Source organism: Dermochelys coriacea, chromosome 15 (assembly GCF_009764565.3).
Source record: "Dermochelys coriacea isolate rDerCor1 chromosome 15, rDerCor1.pri.v4, whole genome shotgun sequence".
Taxonomy (NCBI): Eukaryota; Metazoa; Chordata; order Testudines; family Dermochelyidae; genus Dermochelys; species Dermochelys coriacea.
Window position 1 is genome coordinate 32,026,829 of NC_050082.1, and position 23,102 is coordinate 32,049,930.

At 42.3% G+C, this 23,102-nt stretch overlaps 1 protein-coding gene across 4 annotated transcripts in view; it reads right to left on the reverse strand.

Moving 5' to 3' along the window:
* Positions 1-23,102, reverse strand: part of PITPNB (phosphatidylinositol transfer protein beta) — an 84,195-nt gene that overhangs the window by 5,202 nt on the left and 55,891 nt on the right. For all 4 annotated transcript variants that reach the window (XM_043497876.1, XM_038373415.2, XM_043497875.1 and 1 more), the window contains 2 exons: positions 8,027-8,137; positions 1,859-1,981 (listed from right to left, as the gene is read on the reverse strand). In XM_043497876.1, coding sequence (XP_043353811.1) covers positions 1,859-1,981; positions 8,027-8,137 — 234 coding nt within the window. The remainder of the gene's footprint in view (positions 1-1,858; positions 1,982-8,026; positions 8,138-23,102) is intronic.

The window sequence follows — 23,102 nt, forward strand, 5'->3', positions numbered from 1 at the left end:
CAAATATACAGTTGAACATTGTCTGAGTAACCATGCATAATGCTTTTGAGCCATCTTGATTGTGGTATTTTGCTTGAAAAAAGCTTATTGGTCATGTGGCCATTGGAAACTGCCTCTGGCCTTGGCTGTCTGATAGTCTCTCCATATTTTGTCCTAAAGGTGGTTGGGTTTGTTGCCATCTACAGGTCTGTGAGTAGGAAATTCCAGACATCCTGTATTATATTGGTGCTAACTCTTAAAGGAAAGTCAGGCATCTAAGATGGCTCAGGAATACAGCAGGCGCTTAACTACTAAAAGTAATCAAGGCAATACCCAATTCTGTGATCTGAAAAAAGTCTAGCAAACCCTTGGTCAATTGGGGAAATGGAATTGGCCATTCTGAAAACAATGATCTGTATTTATCCAAAAAAAGACAAAATATTTTGACACAGACAGACATTTCTCAGCATCAGGTGGTCACATACTGTACTTGGCATTCCATATGGCTAAGACATACAAGACTGTGCCCATCCAATGGTCCAAGAATCAAGTGTCTTGTAAAGGCGAGCAGAGTGAAGGATATCTGGCCTTTTCTTAAGAGCTGATCAAAGCCATTCTCAGGGACTCCTGTGCTAAAAGATGGATTCCTACAACCTCTCCAGTCTCCAGAGCAGGTAAAGTTCATGGGGATGAGCAGAAGCATCTCTATTCCTCCTCAAACATTTCCACACAATGCAAACAGCAATGTATAAGGTTGATCTAGCCACATATGCCCAGGGTAACACTGGGGATACGAGAGTCAGAGGTAGTGTTCAGATCAATAGAAAAGCAGCTCTGCTTGACCTGAGCCACAGTTTATATTGGAGAAGAACTAGTATTAATAGCAATACTGGGTCTGTGGCGAGAAAGCCAGACTGTTTCAGGGTCTTTGGCAGACCAAATGCGTTGAAGTCTCACAGCTCATTACTCTAAATATTTGAGCAGAACCAGAGTGCTAGGAGAAAGACCACAAGCCACATGGGTGCTGGGCAGTAAGGCGGTCAGCAAGCACCTTACAAAGTTCAAACTGTAGCTTTGGCAGATGCTAAAAAATCTGAGTGAGGCTCAGAATTTACAGAGAAAGGCTCACAGTGGGAGAACCACACTCTGAAAAATGACTTTGCAGCAGAAAGGTCCTTTCCTAGCTTGTTGTGTTCCTCAGCATCTGAGGAAAGAGGGACAAAACTGCTTGAAGGATGAAATTTCTTTCAGACACCTCTGGAACCATACAGACAGGTCAGACTATGAGCATTCATAGCCTCCAAGACACAGAGGGAGGCAACACCCAGTGCTTGTTAATTCTCTGATGACAGATTTTTTTTAGGGATGAGTTTCTCAATGTCTATCACGCTCATCAAGACAAGTCAAACTGTCCTCATGTGACACAAACTCACTTCAAGACATGTTTTAAGGGAAAAATAATCAACTGATTACAAACTTGAAAACTGAACAAAAACAAGACACTTACGATGCAGAAGTGAGGTGACAGCTTCAAGGTCCGACTGACTAGTGGTAAAAGGGAGCTGTGGGATTGCATGCACTTGGTATACAATACAAGTATAAACAGATGCTCAGTGCACGCATTCAAGACATGGGATACTTACCAGAAACATTTACATTTCAACAACTCCTGGCTCTTTGCAGCATGGTATGCAGAAGCTCCACGAGTGTGGCTCTGTGGAGGAGATCCAGTGAAGAGCGTAGCATTTATCAGCGTTATCCCATAGCACACAGATTTGGACAGATGGACACAAGCAATTTATGTAGCCTTCTTTGATTCTTATACAGCCCCAACTACCATAGACTGTACATTTAAAAACAGCCTTCAAAGCATTCTTACCGCTTCCAGCTCTCGTTGGGTTTCATCCTCCATTCTCCTGATGTCTTCCATAGTCAGATCAATCCACTTGTCAATCCAACAAAACAGCTGGCGATGGAAGTTGGTAAATATCCTCTTTTCTTGCTTTAAGGAGACAAAGCAGCATTAGAAAATATGCTAATGATTTATCAAAAATATCCAAAGGAGAATTGTATTAAATTTTAAAGGCTGTGGCAGCTATATAGTCACTTGCTCTTTATTTCACAATAGCACTATCCAGCCTCCCCACACTCTTGGGTTTAAGTTAAAGATTTCACATCTCTTCTCTGCCTCTCAACAAGGAAAATGAAATGCACTTTGTAATAACTATTTGTTCTTAGAAAAAAGTTGGGCAATTTTGTTACTTGGAAAGGTTGCAGACGCATCCCCCAAAATACATTTACTTCACTGAATCTGATCCTAGACAGAATATACATACCACACAGGAACTAAAACACTAATGCATGAGCTACACAAGGGACAGAATCCACTTTAAAAAAATCCCAAAGCTACTGTACAAGCTCAGTAATAAAAACATCTGTGGTAAAATGAGGGGAAGAAGAAAATGGCACTGGGAATTCAGTAGGTGGCACACTTACACTCCCAGCCTCCTCCCTTCCCCTCTTGTATTAGAACTGAATTATGTCCCAGTATGGTGCAAGGAACAATTGGCGGCTTCAAAGGACATCTTTTTAAGAGACTTAACCATGCACACGTAAGTCAAATTAAGGGTCCCTTGGCACCTTTTCTTAGGAGTTAGCCTCTATGTCCTGACCAGTTCCAATTTGGTATTTCCATCTGTCTGCTCTATTTAAGGTACCTGGTGATTTCCTTTGGATATTGCATTCCTACCAATCCTAAACCATTTGTAGTATTGCTCTGTTAAAGAGCTGTAACTGTCCAACTCAAAAGTGGCTGTAGCAATTCCTGTACAGTTTGTAGTGCTGGGAGATCTTTCACGTTGCAAAGTAAGATACTGTTCTCATATCAATGACACAAACTTTGCTCACTGTAGAATTGCCAACCCCGCTTCTTACCTTGCTAGAATTACCTGGATAGGTATAGTTCTGTGTTGTATCTTATTTTATATATACATACATACATACATACATACACACACACACACAGTAGTGAACTACTCAAGGTTGCAACCCGAAGCTCTCACACAGAATGTTTTGTCACCTCATTGATATTCCCTCCACCCCCTAGACTGTGGATCTCTTTGGTCAGAACGTTAAGTACATATAACACAAACAGTAAGGTCCTAAGAGCAATGCCTTAGTGTTATCTGTAAACGCCATGCACACATATGGTGCCATGTAAATAGTAATTACTCATGGGATTTTTTTCTACTCTTATCCTTTGGGATGCTTCATTCTGGAGAAACTATGCTGATTACGTAAAGCAAGGTTATGGCTATTGCCAATAAATGAAAACAGAGTCAGACTAACCCTCTGTGAAGGGGAGTGGACTGACTTGAGTTAGTGATGGAAAGAACACAACGCGTTAGAGTGTAAGCGATGAGGCATGTATCAGGGAATCAATTTTGGATCTTCTGCTTGGTTTATCCACTTGTATTTTTTGGTTTGCAATCTGACATGTGCAGCTCCTCTTCCTGAAAGAGCAAACAACTCAAGTAAAAGCCCAAAGCAAGTGTGGTCCCAGCATCTTTTGGTCCTTACTAGGTGTCACTGTTATCATGGACTACTCCATCTTCCTTGTCTCACTCCAAGTTACTGCTGTGGTCTCCAATCTTCTTGCCATAGTACATATTGCAGTACATGCAGCTTTAAGGCAGCTAGCTGCAGGTGTATTTTCAGTCAGAGGTAATAACCCCTGTGCACAGAAACTAGCAGCTGGCACCACTTTGGTCCTTCACAGGCCAACACCCTACCAAAAAAAGAGTTACAAAACATCTATTTTTGGATAATCCATTGGTCCAGCACATTCTCCCATGGTACAGAATTACTGACATGAAGGTGCGACACACTGCCTGTATGTAGGTTATTATGTGTCATTCAAGCTTCACTCTACTTACCCATTATCTTATAAAGAGAATAAATTACACAGAACAGAGTTCTTACACAGGATCTGCTATTTTGTATTTCTTCACAGGAGAGAGCACATCAATTATGGACACACTCCCACCCATTGAATTTGAAATTCCTAAATTGTTCACATCAATCAGAGGGATGAATAGTGGATGTGAACATGCTGGTCATACCCTACAGGCAAGAAAGCCATAGATTAGTACTATGATCTGAATGCATGCTGCTTGCCCAGAATTCACCCAGAACAGCTTCAGGTAACAAGAGGAAGTAAACAGTGCAACCTGTGACAAAACTAGTTGTCTGTGATCCTCAAGAGCGAGGATGATCTCTTTCACAGGTTTTATTTTTCATGGGTCCTTTGGAGACTGAGGAGTCCGATTCTTGAACCACAGGCTCGTTGGCAGACACTGCAGGTAGCGTTGGAAGACAGGGTTGGGACATGATTGTTGCATGACAGTTGTCTTTCCTTTCTTTTCTGATGTCTTCCTACGACCAAGACAAGGTGATTTTCCTAAAAATGGATATTCCCTTTCTGACAAGTCTTTGCCAGTTATCGCTATCCTAGGCTGCTGTCTCCCAATGTGTGGTGTCGATGCCACATCTCTTGATGTTTATCTTGAGGATGTCTTTAAAGTGTTTCTTTTGGCCTCCCCATTTCCTTTCTCCTTTGGTGAATTGGCATACAGTAGTTGTTTTGGTGAGAGTACATCAGGTATGCACACACAGTGTCCACTCCACCTCAGCTGGTGCTGGATAATCAGGGCCTCAACGCTGAAAATGTTGGCCTCTGTGAGGACACTGACATTAGTGCGATGATCCTCCCACTTTATGCTGATGATCTTCCGAAGAAAGTGCTGGTGTTTGAGGTTTTTCAGGTGTTTTCTGTACATCATCCAAGTCTCACAGCCATAGAGGAGAGTTGGGATTACAAATCACTTTATAAATTAAAGTCTAGTACGTGTTCTGATGCTGTGATTGTTGAACACCCGGCGAGACAGTCTGCGCCAAAGTCAAGGCTGCGACAAATTCAAGCGAATTCTGTGCTGAATCTTTATGTCTATATTTGTCCTCTGTGAGAGATGGCTGTCAAGATAGGCAATGTATTCTACATTTTCCACTTCTTCTTTGTCTACATAGATCTTCCTTGCTGGGTCTGATGATTGACCAGGGACTGGTTGGTGGAGAACTTTTGTTTTGCCGATGTTCAGAGTTAGCTCATGGCTTTGTAAGCTTCTGAGAAGCAATTAAGGACTGTTTAAAGATCCTCCTTAGATGATTGTGCTGTAGCTGCATACTCAGCGTACTGGAGTTTGGTTATTATTGCTGATATTACTTTAGTTCTGGCATGGAGACGAGAAAGGTTGAAGAGGTTGACGTCAATTTGATATAGGATGCCAATGCCCTGGGGTAGACTGTCTTGGGTTACTGTTTTCATAGCTGCTAAGAAAATGGAGAAAAGGTGGGTGCTAGTTCAGATGACAAAGGGCTCAGAGGTAGAGCCACTGCACAGGAAGGAGGCAGTCATCTGGTCGTGGAGAAGTCCTAAAATGATAAATTTGCCTGGGCAGCCAAACTTTTACATGATTCTCCATAGAGCCTCACAGTTTACAGAGCTGAAGGCTTTGGTCAGATCAATAAAGGCCATACACAGCTCCTGGTGTTGTTCTTGACATTTTTCCAGGATCTTCCTGGCTGCGAAAATCATGTTGGTTGTGCCTTATGATGGCCTAAAGCCACACTGGGACTCTGGAAGTACTTCCTTTGCAAGAGAGAGCAGGCAATTTGGTAAGATTCTAGCAAGAATCTTCCCAGCAATGGAGAGGAGGGCAATGCCGCGACAGCTGCCAAAGTTGGCCCTGTTTCCCTTTTTGAAAATGGTGACTATGTTCACATTACATAAGTGAGCAGGGATTTCTTCGATGCACCAGATTCTGAGGAGCAGCAAGTGAAGCTTGTTAGTCAGTGTTTCTTCCCCCACTTTCAGTACTTCAGCTGGTATGCCATCAGGGCCTGGTGCTTTATTGTTCATTTGTTTAATTGCTTTGCAGACCTACTCAGGTGTTAGTGGGTTGGCAAGGGTTTCCCAGATTGGGTGATGAGGGATGGAGTCGATGGTGTCATCAGTCACAGTCGATTCTCGATTTAGAAACTTTTGGTTGTGTTCCTTCCATCGCTCTTTGATGGATTAGTTATCTTTAAGAAGGGCACTACCATCTTTGGATCTCAGAGGTGTGAGGCCACATGAGCTTGGCTCATACAGGGGTTTTTGGCTCAAAAAAAGCTCCGCATATCATGTCTGTCAGCAAATGTTTGGATTTCTTTTGCTTTGTCCCCCCACCATTTGTTTTTGATTTCTCAGATCCTCCTTTAAACTTCATCTTTGAATAGATGGAAAGAGCTCTGCTTCTGACTGGATAGTGGTTGGTTTTGCCAGTTGCAGAAAGCTTTTCTCTTCTGCTCCAAAAGGGTTGTAATGTCAATCTTGATGTCAAATCAGTCCGGGGATGGGGGGGGAAGGGTAGCAAGACCAATGGATTCCTCACAAACCTCATTGATAGTCTGTTTTAGAGCTTCCCAGTGTTCTTTGACACTTGTGTTGTCACTTCCAAGTGTGCATATGGCCAGTCTTTCACTGAGGAATGTTTGGAAATTCTCTTGGTGCACTGAGGATTGAAGTCTTTGGGATGTTGTGTTACTGTCTGTGTGATTTGCATTGCTTTCTGTGTTTCGGTGCAATCCTGATGGACATGACTGACCTCACCAGATGGTGTCAAGTCCAGCAATTGTCTGCTTATCTCATGACAAAGATGATGTGGATATCTCATAGATCCTGTGTTCTTACAATGACAATCTAAAAGGTGCCACTTTTTTGAGCAGGGGCGTTGCCAAGTTGTTTTGTACTTGTTGCTTTGTCTGAAGATTATGTTTGTGATCACAAAGTCATGCTCTGCAAATTTGCTGAGTAGAAGGATGCCATTGGAATTGGTCTTGCCCACTCCTTCCTTCCTAATGATTAGAATCTCAGCCATCTCTTGTGTTAAAGTCCCCTAAAAGGATTATCTTATCTGTTTTTGGAATGGATGACAAAAATTTATCAAGGTCAGAGTAGAAAGACTGTTTCTGTTCTTCAGTGTCAAGAGTTGGTGCATATGCACTGATGATAGTGGCAAATGACTTATTGACCAATTGGATGTGGAGGGTCATAAGGTGCTTGTTGATGCCAATGGGGAGCTCAGTCAGGCAGTTGACTAGAAGGTTTTTGATTGCAAAGCCAACATTGTGTATTTGCGTGTCGCTTGCTGGTTTTCCTTTCCAGAAGAAAGTGCAACTATCACCCTCTTCCCTCAAGTGACCTTCACCTGCATGTCTTGTTTCGCTGAGAGCAGCGATGTCTATGTTCTACCTTGGGAGTTCTCGGGCAATAATTGCTGTTCTGAATTTGGGTCTTTCACTTTTTGATTAGTCTAGTAGTTTACGGACATTCCAAGTTGTAAGATACATTTTTGTTTTTTGACCACATTGGGAATGATCTCTCTGGACACTTATCCAGCCAGTTATGGTGCAGCTTTCAACTAAGTCATTGGTAGATGTTAAATTTTGCGTTGCAATCCCTCAATCTCTGTGGCTGTTGTAAAATTTAATGCTACAAAAAAAAAAAGCATGACTACTATAGGATTAGTAGCAACCAAAAATAAGATACTTCACAAGACTTCTGGTGCACATACTGCTGGAAAAACATCAAAGCACTCATGCTTACGTAAATAGATTTTTTTTTTTTGACCTAGAGAGAATAATGGAAGCAAAGGACATTCCTAAGTGCCATATACATTTAGGCCCCAATCCTGCAAATACTTACATATGTGCTTATCTTTACTATCATGAGTACCTCTGATTAAATCAATGCGCCTACCCACAGAAGTCAAGTTAAGCCACAAGTGGCTGCAGGTTTGGGACCTTAGAAGTCAATGGTTTGATCTGCTGAAAAATTGAATGGATCAATGCCTTCACTAACATTTCATTTTAATAGAAAAATTTCCCAACTTTTCACTTCTACTTTAAAAAAAACTATGTCGCAGAGTATTTAATAAGCAGCTCTTACCTTTTGGATAAAGTTTTCTACTTTGTTCTGTAGTCCCCACCATTTAAATTTGATAGTCACCAACTTGTAAGCACACATTTTAGGGCAGTCTTCATCAGCTGCTAGCTCCTTCTGTTTGTGGAGAATTGGAAAAAAAATTCTTCTCTTCATTTAATGTTAGTGTTTGAATAAAAACTTGCTAGCATGGAAAATTATAAATGTGAATAAACAAGGATTTCAGATGTATGCATTTAGTATTATTATTGCAAATCATCATTTTAAGGCTTAGACAATGGTTGTACTGCCATTTGAACATGCAGAGTGCCAAGGATTAATAAGACACTGTCAGGTTAAAAGCCATATTTAAAAAAATGCTTTACCTCTGTTACAAACATGTCTTATAATTAAATCTGAAATAATTTAAAATTACATTTCCTTGTCATGATTTATGCCAATAGGTTACTTTTTGAGTATTCAAGCTTGACAATTAAAATAGACTACTACCCTGGGTTTTGTTCTGGTTTAAGTCAAAATCAAATCATTTTCCCTTTCTGGTTCATTAGCAGAACAATTCTGCACTGTTTGGGTAGCTAACACACTACAAGGGAATATTTGTTGAAACTACTTCCACTGAACTGAAAAGAGATTAATGTAAAATGTTTTATTGGTTTTGTAGCAGCTTATTTTTCACAAATTTGACCTGACAATGTCCCATTAAACATTAACACCCATCTGACAACATATGGAACACAACATTTACACTTAAAACCCAAGTTAGTTTCTCCACATTTCATAACACAAATCCATTGAAAACATAAAACTCAAGAACCAAGGCAGTTTAGCAGTAGGCTTGTTAGAATACCATTACCTCAAGCCTATCATGCCTACACACTGCAGTGCAGACAGATAAGTGTCATACCCTTCTTCCTTTCCTGGGAAACGGTACTACAGTCAGCGTTCAGTTTCTTAGCATAACCTGCATGTCTGTTTGCACTCAGTTAATTGTAGGTGCAAATTTGAATACTCATACTTCTGCCTGCAGGAGTAAATCAGGCAGGGTCACTCCATTCTCCTTAATGGCCAGCAGTACTGGCAAGTGACTATCAGCCCCATGGAGACTTCATCTCATAGGAATGATGGAAAGAGGCTCAAACTCAGGGACATGGAGAGAGTGGGGCCCCCCAGGAAACTGAACTGAGAGGGGAGTGAAAAGTTGCCCACCATCACCTGCCCTCCCTGCAGCAAGAGATGCAGCCGTCGGGAATTATTGGAGTTCTGCCAGCTGTAGCAAGTGAGAGCAGCTGGATGGAAGCAGTACATCACCTAAAATTCTCCACTACTAACTTAGAAGCCTAGTATTTGGTTAAAATCATTTAACTGAAAAGCTCAGATTAGGAGGAACAGAGTTTGTAGTCTGCTGACCATTTGTGGAGGCTTGCACACCCCTGGAGAACAGTCTGATGACCAAGGACTCTTGTACCTGGCTTACTTGCTCTCATTGCAGATTCTGGACTAGACAAAACTAAAGATTTTACTCTAATTTGTTCCCAAGTTATGAGTAGACAAAAAAAGTTAGGACATTTCAAAAAGGTGCTAAACCACCAAAAGTGCCATAACAAACAATTTGGCCAATTAACCCCCACTCTCAAAATGAAATATACTCAGATAAGGGACAATGTCATAACAAATTCTGTGCAGAAGCAGAAAACTTTTTTTCAGAAATTGGGAGTGGGTGGGTTGGCAAAAAACAGACATAATAGAAACTGTCCTACAGCCTTCACTGAAAAGCTACTATTGTGACTTCACAGTATCTGCCTCTTGTAACACTAGTTATATCAAAATATATATAAGCCGTTGGTGGTAACAAATAGGTCCATTAATTTTTTTTTTTGCCAAACACACACAGGTAATTTTGTATTTATTAAAAACACTATGGTGGTTGACTAGTTTTGTGACCAGGTGAATAACAGTTAAATCCTGCTTTCAAGCGTAAGAGTGCAACACTACACTGACTTAGCCAAGATTCAAGTTTTAGCCTGTCAACACTGAGGAAAAGGAGATGCATCTTATTTAAAAAAAAATTAAAGATGAGGAAAGACCTCCCTAGGTCTCAGAGTACTGTCATCCAAGACAGAAGCAAAGCAATTTGTGATGTTACACCTTGCAGCAGTTTATTAATTAGTAACAGTATTTCACATCATAAAATATCAGTTACTTAACAAGGCCTGATTAGAAGAGAGAGTTAAAGCATGAGTTTTCTTTCCCATGAGATTAGTTTGCATGCTGTTTTCTTTCTACTTGCCTAACAATGAAACTCTGGACTTTGAATTTACACTTCTGACAGCAAAGTGAAACAAAATTAGTTAGCTTAAAAAAAAATCTAAAGTTATAGGTGACCATTATTATCCGGGGAGATAAGGTTTGGGATAGCAAAATAGAGTCCCATATCTACTGCAATCTTTGAGTCTCAATCAAGCTTAACATTGCTTATGCTTTAATTAAAATACTGAAAAACTGCAGTTTATTTCCAATGAGTGGCCAGTTCCCAGAACCACCTGGATACTCCCAGTGGGCCAGACGTGCTCCTCACCAAACAAAAAAACAAAACAAAACTACAATGGCACTGACTAGCAGCCTCAGAGACAACAGGCTGGAAGGCTACGGAGAGAATTCCTTCTCACTCAAGAGATGGCCTCTCCATATTAAGAGCGGAGCACTTTAAATGGGGAAGTTCTCTATTGCCCACAGTGCGGACAGAGGATTGTCTTCTCCAGCACTGTCACACCATAAAAATACAAGAGTGACTAACAAAGAGTAAAAAAAAAAAAAAAAAGTAAAAGTAGCTCACGAAAGCTTATGCTCTAATAAATTTGTTAGTCTCTAAGGTGCCACCAGTACTCCTTTTCTTTTAACAAAAAGTAAGGTTTCAGAGTAGCAGCAGTGTTAGTCTGTATCCACAAAAAGAACAGGAGTACTTGTGGCACCTTTGCGACTAAAATTTATTTAAGCCCATGATAGCTTATGCTCAAATGAATGTGTTCGTCTCTAAGGTGCCACAAATACTCCTGTTCTTTTAACAAAAAGCAAATTCATGAGTACTGTTCACATTGCCCCTTTGATCCCAGAAAAAACAGTCAGGCCCCCAAAAGAAAGGCTGGTAATGTAGATAGACCACTCAGCTGGACATGCCTGTAACTGCAAACCCAAAGTGCTGAGCCTCTTTGAGAGTGAATCAAAGTTTGTGGCCCTGCACTGCGGTCTGCCTCCTCACTCTGGTCATAGACCCTGCGAGTCACCGGAGCACAACAGAAACACATTCTCTTAACCCACATACCACCTACTGTCAGACAACTCACACTGAGCCCTTTAAGGATTGCAACACCCAGGGATCTGTGGCCTCAGAGGCTATTCCAGATCTCTGCAAAATGTGTTGAGAAGATGGCTGTTTGCTGACCACTTCTCTGACTATTAGTAATTGGCACTTAAGAAGAGGAAGTTTAACACCCTGTTTCGTGGTCTTTAACTGCACTGAAGCCAGTTTTAAACACACGACCTAGGTTACAACAGGATTTCTAAATTCACTGTGAAAGGTGAGTTTTAAGATGGCTTAATTAATTTAGAAGTCCAGTACATCAGGTGCTGAACTCTAGAGAGTTCCAGGAGGAAAGAAGCTTTAGTCTGGGGCACCACTTTAGCTGACTAGTCCTAATCTGAAAAATATAGTTTTTACTGCAAAGTAGAAAGGCTATTTTGGCATTTTCAAATAACTGCACAAAAGCATCAAGTCAAAGCACAATTTCAGCTGAACAACAAATGTAAAGCACCCAAAATGCCTATAAACAAAAGGAGAGTGCCACAAGGTCAAGTACACAAATTGAACTCCCAGGCTTCTGTAATATAAAAAGGCATGATTACACAACTCCACAGAGTTTTCATGACCACCAGTTTATAACTAAAATGAAAAGGAGTACTTGTGGCACCTTAGAGACTAACAAATTTATTAGAGCATAAGCTTTCGTGAGCTACAGCTCACTTCATCGGATGCATTTGGTGGAAAAAACAGAGGAGAGATTGATATACACACACAGAGAACATGAAACAATGGGTTTATCATACACACTGTAAGGAGAGTGATCACTTAAGATAAGCCATCACCAGCAGCAGGGGGGGGGAAAGGAGGAAAACCTTTCATAGAATCATAGAATCATAGAATATCAGGGTTGGAAGGGACCCCAGAAGGTCATCTAGTCCAACCCCCTGCTCAAAGCAGGACCAAGTCCCAGTTAAATCATCCCAGCCAGGGCTTTGTCAAGCCTGACCTTAAAAACCTCTAAGGAAGGAGATTCTACCACCTCCCTAGGTAACGCATTCCAGTGTTTCACCACCCTCTTAGTGAAAAAGTTTTTCCTAATATCCAATCTAAACCTCCCCCATTGCAACTTGAGACCATTACTCCTCGTTCTGTCATCTGCTACCATTGAGAACAGTCTAGAGCCATCCTCTTTGAAACCCCCTTTCAGGTAGTTGAAAGCAGCTATCAAATCCCCCCTCATTCTTCTCTTCTGCAGACTAAACAATCCCAGCTCCCTCAGCCTCTCCTCATAAGTCATGTGCTCTAGACCCCTAATCATTTTCGTTGCCCTTCGTTGTACTCTTTCCAATTTATCCACATCCTTCCTGTAGTGTGGGGCCCAAAACTGGACACAGTACTCCAGATGAGGCCTCACCAGTGTCGAATAGAGGGGAACGATCACGTCCCTCGATCTGCTCGCTATGCCCCTACTTATACATCCCAAAATGCCATTGGCCTTCTTGGCAACAAGGGCACACTGCTGACTCATATCCAGCTTCTCGTCCACTGTCACCCCTAGGTCCTTTTCCGCAGAACTGCTGCCGAGCCATTCGGTCCCTAGTCTGTAGCGGTGCATTGGATTCTTCCATCCTAAGTGCAGGACCCTGCACTTATCCTTATTGAACCTCATTAGATTTCTTTTGGCCCAATCCTCCAATTTGTCTAGGTCCTTCTGTATCCTATCCCTCCCCTCCAGCGTATCTACCACTCCTCCCAGTTTAGTATCATCCGCAAATTTGCTGAGAGTGCAATCCACACCATCCTCCAGATCATTTATGAAGATATTGAACAAAACGGGCCCCAGGACCGACCCCTGGGGCACTCCACTTGACACCGGCTGCCAACTAGACATGGAGCCATTGATCACTACCCGTTGAGCCCGACAATCTAGCCAGCATTCTACCCACCTTATAGTGCATTCATCCAGCCCATACTTCCTTAACTTGCTGACAAGAATGCTGTGGGAGACCGTGTCAAAAGCTTTGCTAAAGTCAAGAAACAATACATCCACTGCTTTCCCTTCATCCACAGAACCAGTAATCTCATCATAAAAGGCGATTAGATTAGTCAGGCATGACCTTCCCTTGGTGAATCCATGCTGACTGTTCCTGATCACTTTCCTCTCCTCTAAGTGCTTCAGGATTGATTCTTTGAGGACCTGCTCCATGATTTTTCCAGGGACTGAGGTGAGGCTGACCGGCCTGTAGTTCCCAGGATCCTCCTTCTTCCCTTTTTTAAAGATGGGCACTACATTAGCCTTTTTCCAGTCATCCGGGACTTCCCCCGTTCGCCACGAGTTTTCAAAGATAATGGCCAAGGGCTCTGCAATCACAGCCGCCAATTCCCTCAGCACTCTCGGATGCAATTCGTCCGGCCCCATGGACTTGTGCACGTCCAGCTTTTCTAAATAGTCCCTAACCACCTCTATCTCTACAGAGGGCTGGCCATCTCTTCCCCATTTTGTGATGCCCAGCACAGCAGTCTGGGAGCTGACCTTGTTAGTGAAAACAGAGGCAAAAAAAGCATTGAGTACATTAGCTTTTTCCACATCCTCTGTCACTAGCTTGCCTCCCTCATTCAGTAAGGGGCCCACACTTTCCTTGGCTTTCTTCTTGTTGCCAACATACCTGAAGAAACCCTTCTTGTTACTCTTGACATCTCTTGCTAGCTGCAGCTCCAGGTGCGATTTGGCCCTCCTGATATCTTTCCTACATGCCCGAGCAATATTTTTATACTCTTCCCTGGTCATATGTCCAACCTTCCACTTCTTGTAAGCTTCTTTTTTATGTTTAAGATCCGCTAGGATTTCACCATTAAGCCAAGCTGGTCGCCTGCCATATTTACTATTCTTTCGACTCATCGGGATGGTTTGTCCCTGTAACCTCAACAGGGATTCCTTGAAATACAGCCAGCTCTCCTGGACTCCCTTCCCTTTCATGTTAGTCCCCCAGGGGATCCTGGCCATCTGTTCCCTGAGGGAGTCAAAGTCTGCTTTCCTGAAGTCCAGGGTCCGTATCCTGCTGCTTACCTTTCTTCCCTGCGTCAGGATCCTGAACTCAACCAACTCATGGTCACTGCCTCCCAGATTCCCATCCACTTTTGCTTCCCCCACTAATTCTACCCGGTTTGTGAGCAGCAGGTCGAGAAAAGCGCTCCCCCTAGTTGGCTCCCCTAGCACTTGCACCAGGAAATTGTCCCCTACGCTTTCCAAAAACTTCCTGGATTGTCTATGCACCGCTGTATTGCTCTCCCAGCAGATATCAGGAAAATTAAAGTCACCCATGAGAATCAGGGCATGCGATCTAGTAGCTTCCGTGAGTTGCCGGAAGAAAGCCTCATCCACCTCATCCCCCTGGTCCGGTGGTCTATAGCAGACTCCCACCATGACATCACTCTTGTTGCACACACTTCTAAACTTAATCCAGAGACACTCAGGTTTTTCCACAGTTTCGTACCGGAGCTCTGAGCAGTCATACTGCTCCCTTACATACAGTGCTACTCCCCCACCTTTTCTGCCCTGCCTGTCCTTCCTGAACAGTTTATAACCATCCATGACTGTACTCCAGTCATGTGAGTTATCCCACCAAGTCTCTGTTATTCCAATCACGTCATAATTCCTTGACATCACCAGGACCTCCAGTTCTCCCTGCTTGTTTCCAAGGCTTTGTGCATTTGTATATAAGCACTTGAGATAACCTGTTGATCGCCCCTCATTCCCAGTATGAGGCAGGAGCCCTCCCCTCTCAGACATTCCTGCCTGTGCTTCCTCCCGGTATCCCGCTTTCCCACTTACCTCAGGGCTTTGGTCTCCTTCCCCCGGTGAACCTAGTTTAAAGCCCTCCTCACTAGGTTAGCCAGCCTGCTGGCAAAGATGTTCTTTCATGGTGACAAGCAAGGTAGGCTATTTCCAGCAGTTAACAAGAATATCAGAAAGAAAAGGAGTACTTGTGCCACCTTAGAGACTAACAAATTTATTAGAGCATAAGCTTTCGTGAGCTACAGCTCACTTCATCGGATGCTGTAGCTCACGAAAGCTTATGCTCTAATAAATTTGTTAATCTCTAAGGTGCCACAAGTACTCCTTTTCTTTTTGCGAATACAGACTAACACGGCTGCTACTCTGAAACCTAAGAATATCAGAGGAACAGTGGGGGGTGGGGTGGGGGGGAGAAATACCATGGGGAAATAGTTTTACTTTGTGTAATGACTCATCCATTCCCAGTCTCTATTCAAGCCTAAGTTAATTGTATCCAGTTTGCAAATTAATTCCAATTCAGCAGTCTCTCGTTGGAGTCTGTTTTTGAAGCTTTTTTGTTGAAGTATAGCCACTCTTAGGTCTGTGATCGAGTGACCAGAGAGATTGAAGTGTTCTCCAACTGGTTTTTGAATGTTATAATTCTTGACGGCTGATTTGTGTCCATTCATTCTTTTACGTAGAAAAACTACTATATGCCACAAGGGGCCACAACAATGGTTCCCGTAAACCACCCAGCAATATTGTTAATCTATCCAACTATACTCTTAGCCCAGCAGAAGAATCTGTCCTATCTCGGGGCCTCTCCTTTTGCCCCTCCACCCCCACGAACAGGATACAGTTCTGTGGTGACCTAGAATCCTATTTTCGACGTCTCAGACTCAAGGAATATTTCCAACACACCTCTGACCAACATATTAACCCACAGAGACCTTCCTGCCAACACTACAAAAAGAAGGATTCTGGGTGGACTCCTCCTGAAGGTCGAAACAGCAGCCTGGATTTCTACATAGACTACTTCCGCGACGTGCACGAGCTGAAATTGTGGAAAAGCAGCATCGCTTACCCCATAACCTCAGCCATGCAGAACACAGTGCCATCCACAGCCTCAGAAACAACTCTGACATCATAATCAAAAAGGCTGACAAAGGAGGTGCTGTCGTCATCATGAATAGGTCGGAGTATGAACAAGAGGCTACTAGGCAGCTCTCCAACACCACTTTCTACAAGCCATTACCCTCTGATCCCACTGAGAGTTACCAAAAGAAACTACAGCATTTGCTCAAGAAACTCCCTGAAAAAGCACAAGAACAAATCCGCACAGACACACCCCTAGAACACCGACCTGGGGTATTCTATCTGCTACCCAAGATCCATAAACCTGGAAATCCTGGACGCCCCATCATCTCAGGCATTGGCACCCTGACAGCAGGATTGTCTGGCTATGTAGACTCCCTCCTCAGGCCCTTCGTTACCAGCACTCCCAGCTATCTTTGAGACACCACTGACTTCCTGAGGAAACTACAGTCCATTGGTGATCTTCCTAAAAACACCATCCTAGCCACTATGGATGTAGAAGCCTCTACACCGACATTCCACACAAAGATGGACTACAAGCCGTCAGGAACAGTATCCCCGATACTGTCACGGCTAACCTGGTGGCTGAATTTTGTGACTTTGTCCTCACCCATAACTATTTCACATTTGGGGACAATGTATACCTTCAAATCAGCGGCACTGCGATGGGTACCCGCATGGCCCCACAGTATGCCAACATTTTTACGGCTGACTTAGAACAACGCTTCCTCAGCTCTCGTCCCCTAATGCCCCTACTCTACTTGCGCTACATTGATGACATCTTCATCATCTGGACCCATGGAAAAGCAGCTCTTGAGGAATTCCACCATGATTTCAACAATTTCCATCCCACCATCAACCTCAGCCTGGACCAGTCCACACAAGAGATCCACTTCCTGGACACTACGGTGCTAATAAGCGATGGTCACATAAACACCACCCTGTATCGGAAACCTACTGACTGTTATTCCTACCTACATGCCTCTAGCTTTCATCCAGATCATACCACTCGATCCATTGTCTACAGCCAAGCTCTACGATATAACCGCATTTGCTCCAACTCCTCAGACAGAGACAAACACCTACAAGATCTCTATCATGCATTCCTACTACTACAATACCCACCTGCTGAAGTGAAGAAACAGATTGACAGAGCCGGAAGAGTACCCAGAAGTCACCTACTACAGGACAGGCCCAACAAAGAAAATAACAGAACGCCACTAGCCATCACCTTCAGCCCCCAACTAAAACCTCTCCATCGCATCATCAAGGATCTACAACCTATCCTGAAGGACGACCCATCACTCTCACAGATCTTGGGAGACAGGCCAGTCCTTGCTTACAGACAGCCCCCCAATCTGAAGCAAATACTCACCAGCAACCACACACCACACAACAGAACCACTAACCCAGGAACCTATCCTTGCAACAAAGCCCGTTGCCAACTCTGTCCACACATCTAATCAGGGGACACCATCATAGGGCCTAATCACATCAGCCACACTATCAGAGGCTCGTTCACCTGCGCATCTACCAATGTGATATATGCCATCATGTGCCAGCAATGCCCCTCTGCCATGTACATTGGCCAAACTGGACAGTCTCTATGTAAAAGAATGAATGGACACAAATCAGACGTCAAGAATTATAACATTCAAAAACCAGTTGGAGAACACTTCAATCTCTCTGGTCACTCGATTACAGACCTAAGAGTGGCTATCCTTCAACAAAAAAGCTTCAAAACAGACTCCAACGAGAGACTGCTGAATTGGAATTAATTTGCAAACTGGATACAATTAACTTAGGCTTGAATAGAGACTGGGAATGGATGAGTCATTACACAAAGTAAAACTATTTCCCCATGGTATTTCTCCCCCCCACCCCACCCCCCACTGTTCCTCTGATATTCTTGTTAACTGCTGGAATTAGCCTACCTTGCTTGTCACCATGAAAGGTTTTCCTCCTTTCCCCCCCTGCTGCTGGTGATGGCTTATCTTAAGTGATCACTCTCCTTACAGTGTGTATGATAAACCCATTGTTTCATGTTTCATGTCCCATCTTTAAAAAAGGGAAGAAGGAGGATCCTGGGAACTACAGGCCGGTCAGCCTCACCTCAGTCCCTGGAAAAATCATGGAGCAGGTCCTCAAAGAATCAATCCTGAAGCACTTAGAGGAGAGGAAAGTGATCAGGAACAGTCAGCATGGATTCACCAAGGGAAGGTCATGCCTGGCTAATCTAATCGCCTTTTATGATGAGATTACTGGTTCTGTGGATGAAGGGAAAGCAGTGGATGTATTGTTTCTTGACTTTAGCAAAGCTTTTGACACGGTCTCCCACAGCATTCTTGTCAGCAAGTTAAGGAAGTATGGGCTGGATGAATGCACTATAAGGTGGGTAGAAAGCTGGCTAGATTGTCGGGCTCAACGGGTAGTGATCAATGGCTCCATGTCTAGTTGGCAGCCGGTGTCAAGTGGAGTGCCCCAGGGGTCGGTCCTGGGGCCCGTTTTGTTCAATATCTTCATAAATGATCTGGAGGATGGTGTGGATTGCACTCTCAGCAAATTTGCGGATGATACCAAACTGGGAGGAGTGGTAGATACGCTGGAGGGGAGGGATAGGATACAGAAGGACCTAGACAAATTGGAGGATTGGGCCAAAAGAAATCTAATGAGGTTCAATAAGGATAAATGCAGGGTCCTGCACTTAGGATGGAAGAATCCAATGCACCGCTACAGACTAGGGACCGAATGGCTCGGCAGCAGTTCTGCGGAAAAGGACCTAGGGGTGACAGTGGACGAGAAGCTGGATATGAGTCAGCAGTGTGCCCTTGTTGCCAAGAAGGCCAATGGCATTTTGGGTTGTATAAGTAGGGGCATAGCGAGCAGATCGAGGGACGTGATCGTTCCCCTCTATTCGACACTGGTGAGGCCTCATCTGGAGTACTGTGTCCAGTTTTGGGCCCCACACTACAGGAAGGATGTGGATAAATTGGAAAGAGTACAACGAAGGGCAACGAAAATGATTAGGGGTCTAGAGCACATGACTTATGAGGAGAGGCTGAGGGAGCTGGGATTGTTTAGTCTGGAGAAGAGAAGAATGAGGGGGGATTTGATAGCTGCTTTCAACTACCTGAAAGGGGGTTTCAAAGAGGATGGCTCTAGACTGTTCTCAATGGTAGCAGATGACAGAACGAGGAGTAATGGTCTCAAGTTGCAATGGGGGAGGTTTAGATTGGATATTAGGAAAAACTTTTTCACTAAGAGGGTGGTGAAACACTGGAATGCGTTACCTAGGGAGGTGGTAGAATCTCCTTCCTTAGAGGTTTTTAAGGTCAGGCTTGACAAAGCCCTAGCTGGGATGATTTAACTGGGACTTGGTCCTGCTTTGAGCAGGGGGTTGGACTAGATGACCTTCTGGGGTCCCTTCCAACCCTGATATTCTATGATTCTATGATTCTATGTTCTCTGTGTGTCTATCGATCTCTCCTCTGTTTTTTCCACCAAATGCATCCGATGAAGTGAGCTGTAGCTCACGAAAGCTTATGCTCTAATAAATTTGTTAGTCTCTAAGGTGCCACAAGTACTCCTTTTCTTTTTGCGAATACAGACTAACACGGCTGCTACTCTGAAACCAGTTTATAACTGTAACATTGGTAAGCAAAGTAACACTTTGATGCTTCACATGGTGAAATTATGTAACAATTTATAAGCCCCATTTGCATGCCATGGCAGGCTTCACATTTGAAAGGAGCTTCAGAGAGAAAGAACTTAATTTTTTTAAATGGGGTTTGTATTATTCACAGAAGTTTCCCTACTGAAGTCACCCTTGATTAACAGGGACACTGATTTATTCAGCTAGGCTTTTAAACAAACCTCAACATTAATATGATATTTGGTTACTTCCTTGTTTGTGTACATGCATCACTGATTATTACAAGCCTCATGTTAACCTGATGCTCCCTCTGCCATAACTGTACTAGGAGAACTCAACATCTTGTGGTTATTTGTTAAGCACAGACTAATGATTTAAATCCAGATTCTAGAACTGGGAAGATATTCATCACCCCATGCCAAGTTTTAAGACAAAGTCATATTTTGGCCTAAATGCCTTGGTCCATTAATAGAACCCAAGTTAGAGGTGCACTTTTATGAAATCCATTATTCTTACACACCGTAAGTCACAGCATGCCAAGTTTATTTTGTTAGAGAAGCAACAAATACTTCAGTTAATATATTTTCAATTGAAGCTGTACGTTAGGTTTGAAATTAGTCATCCTAATTAGGATAGATAATACACGTTTAAATCAGTTTATTTGTACTTACATTAGGTTTGCTTTGTTTTCTGGACATCCAGAATATAAGGGCAATTCAACAAGTGACAGCAAAGTAAAGTTCAACTAACTTGCTTGACAATATTTATTCTGCTTCCAAAAATCCCTCTCTAACTGTATTTGAACCTTGTGAGCATTTGTGATAGAGCACATCTATTTTAGGCAAATTATTAAGAATACTAGCATCCATTTTGTCTGTTCACTACCATGTTAAAATTAAAATCGGCTATTAAAATGAATATAAAAATTCTATTTCTTGAGGAAAAACAAAAATTAAAAAAAATTCAAAATTATTTCCAGGGGAAATTAAGCAATTTTAGTTTTGGCAAGTATTTTGCCTAGCTCCTCCTTCATCTGACTATATGCCTGTCCATTTTTAAAAACGACTAATATGTAGGTTGTTTTATAGGAATGTTTTTCCATCTTCATATGATTACTGCAACATTTACAAACCTTAATTTCAAAATAATTTATAGTGTTCTTTACCTACAATTTATAAGGTTTGGAAGCCATCTTGCAAATGCTTAAACCCAGCCTATAAATATACTGCACTAAGAAATTACTTTTTAGTTTACATGATCCGAATTAGAGACCCTCTGAAACAATCACATGAAAAACACAATTAGTGGAGGCCTCTTTAATACCAAGGTCTTTGAACATATTTCACTGAAATGCTATTAGCAAGCCAGAAGAACTATTAAATCAGAATAATCCTGAAAAATGTGAATATCACAAAACTGATTTTACTGTGATATTCCTTACTACTAAGAAGTTGTGAAGTGACTCCAGAGTATTTAATGTACATTTTATTTTTGTTGGATTCTTTAGATTTTGTATGTCTAGGTTTAAATGTAATCCAAGAGGCTAAACCATGTTTTTAATTTAACCAGGCATATTAAGTTACTCTAAGGCCTCTTCTGCATACCAAAGGGAAAGTAATATATATTTGGGCTATATAACTAAACAAAAAGCAGCGCGTTTGGCTAGAATAGGAAGCAGTTAGTATACGAAGACTACAAGTTCTCATTTCTTATATCTATGGCAAATACATCAGAAGGACTTATTAAAGGTGGAATGCCAGACGAGAGTAAAATTAATTTTTGAAACTAACGTTCTTTTTAACATGACAGATTTTCTGCTGAACATTTTCTAGATATTTAAAAATAGAGCAAAAAGAAAAGAAGTACTTGTGGCACCTTAGAGACTAACAAATTTATTTGAGCATAAGCTTTCGTGAGCTACAGCTACTCAAACTTAAAAATATAGGACACTCTAGAGCTGAATTATGTGCATTTATTTACTACACTATTTTCTCACTACAGAGCTCTGGTTATCAGTAGTAAGTGAAAATAAGTGTATCCAGAATTGATCCTTATGTTCTGTTTACAAACAGAAGATTTAAAATGCAATGTTTGCTTTATGTGATGTAACTGCACAAATCTTCAACCCAGGTACCACTAAAAGAGGGAAAAAGAGAAGACAGTTTCAGCAGCCAACCTCCAGCACTCAAAAAATCATGCGTCAGGACCAAAAATCATGAGTTTGGCTTAAAATAATGAAATTAAGAAATAATAAATGTTGGGTTTTTATTTGCCTTCCGATTTTTTAGCCTTTCGGGATCACGTTTTCAAGTTTCTATGCATCCATGAGGGCTAGAGGCTTACTTTTTAGAAACTGAAGTTTTAAGAAATAAACCAAATATTGTAAGACTCAGAATGAAGTAATGAGATGGAAATACTGGAGTTTTCTGTTACAGAAGGCAGAAGATAAGCAAAAGGAAGGGCATGGTCTGTCAGCTCCAGGTGTAAGTCTGCTGTTAAGCATATTGAGGAAATTTGGAAGTCCAGGAGCAGCACAGAGTCTGGAAGGACCCTGGGGCTATGGACCGCTGATGGTCAGTCAGACCCTCTTCCCCCCACCTCACAACCCTTAGATGTAGCAAGCAAGTTATTCCCCCAACCAATCCCCCACAGGCACCACATGGGGCAGGAAGCCCCCACGTCTTCAGCAAGGGAGGAAGAAAGGTCAGCCAGGCCAGGTGTCCTAACCTCAGAGACCAGTATATGTGGTAACAGTCCAGCCCCACTCTGGGATAACAGCCTTCTCTTGCTGTTTGCTAGTATTGTTAGCCCTGTAGCTCAAGGGGTAGAGGTCTATTACAGAACTAACTCTGTGTGTATGCATTAGGATACAACCTTTAATTACATGATCACAAACTATTTTTCCACAGTATCACAGCCTCGATAGGCACAGACTGGATGAATAAGGGACAAGAATTAAGGTTGTGTAGGCAACTGTAAATCTGGCATTACTTAACTTCCAAATGCTTGACTTTGCAACTTAAGTCACATTATTTTAATGTATTTTTGCATGTAATATAAATACTTTGATTATACAAGAGAGATTCCTTAATATTCATTGAAGCTCAGTAAACCAGGCCCCAGGTACTAGAAGGGATGGAACCTTTGATGCAAAATATAACACGGGTCACCATTTTGAAGGACAGAAAAACATGTGATAACCCCATAACAGAACTGTTGTAACTCTGGCGTATACCTAGATAACTGTGGTAAGGAACCTATT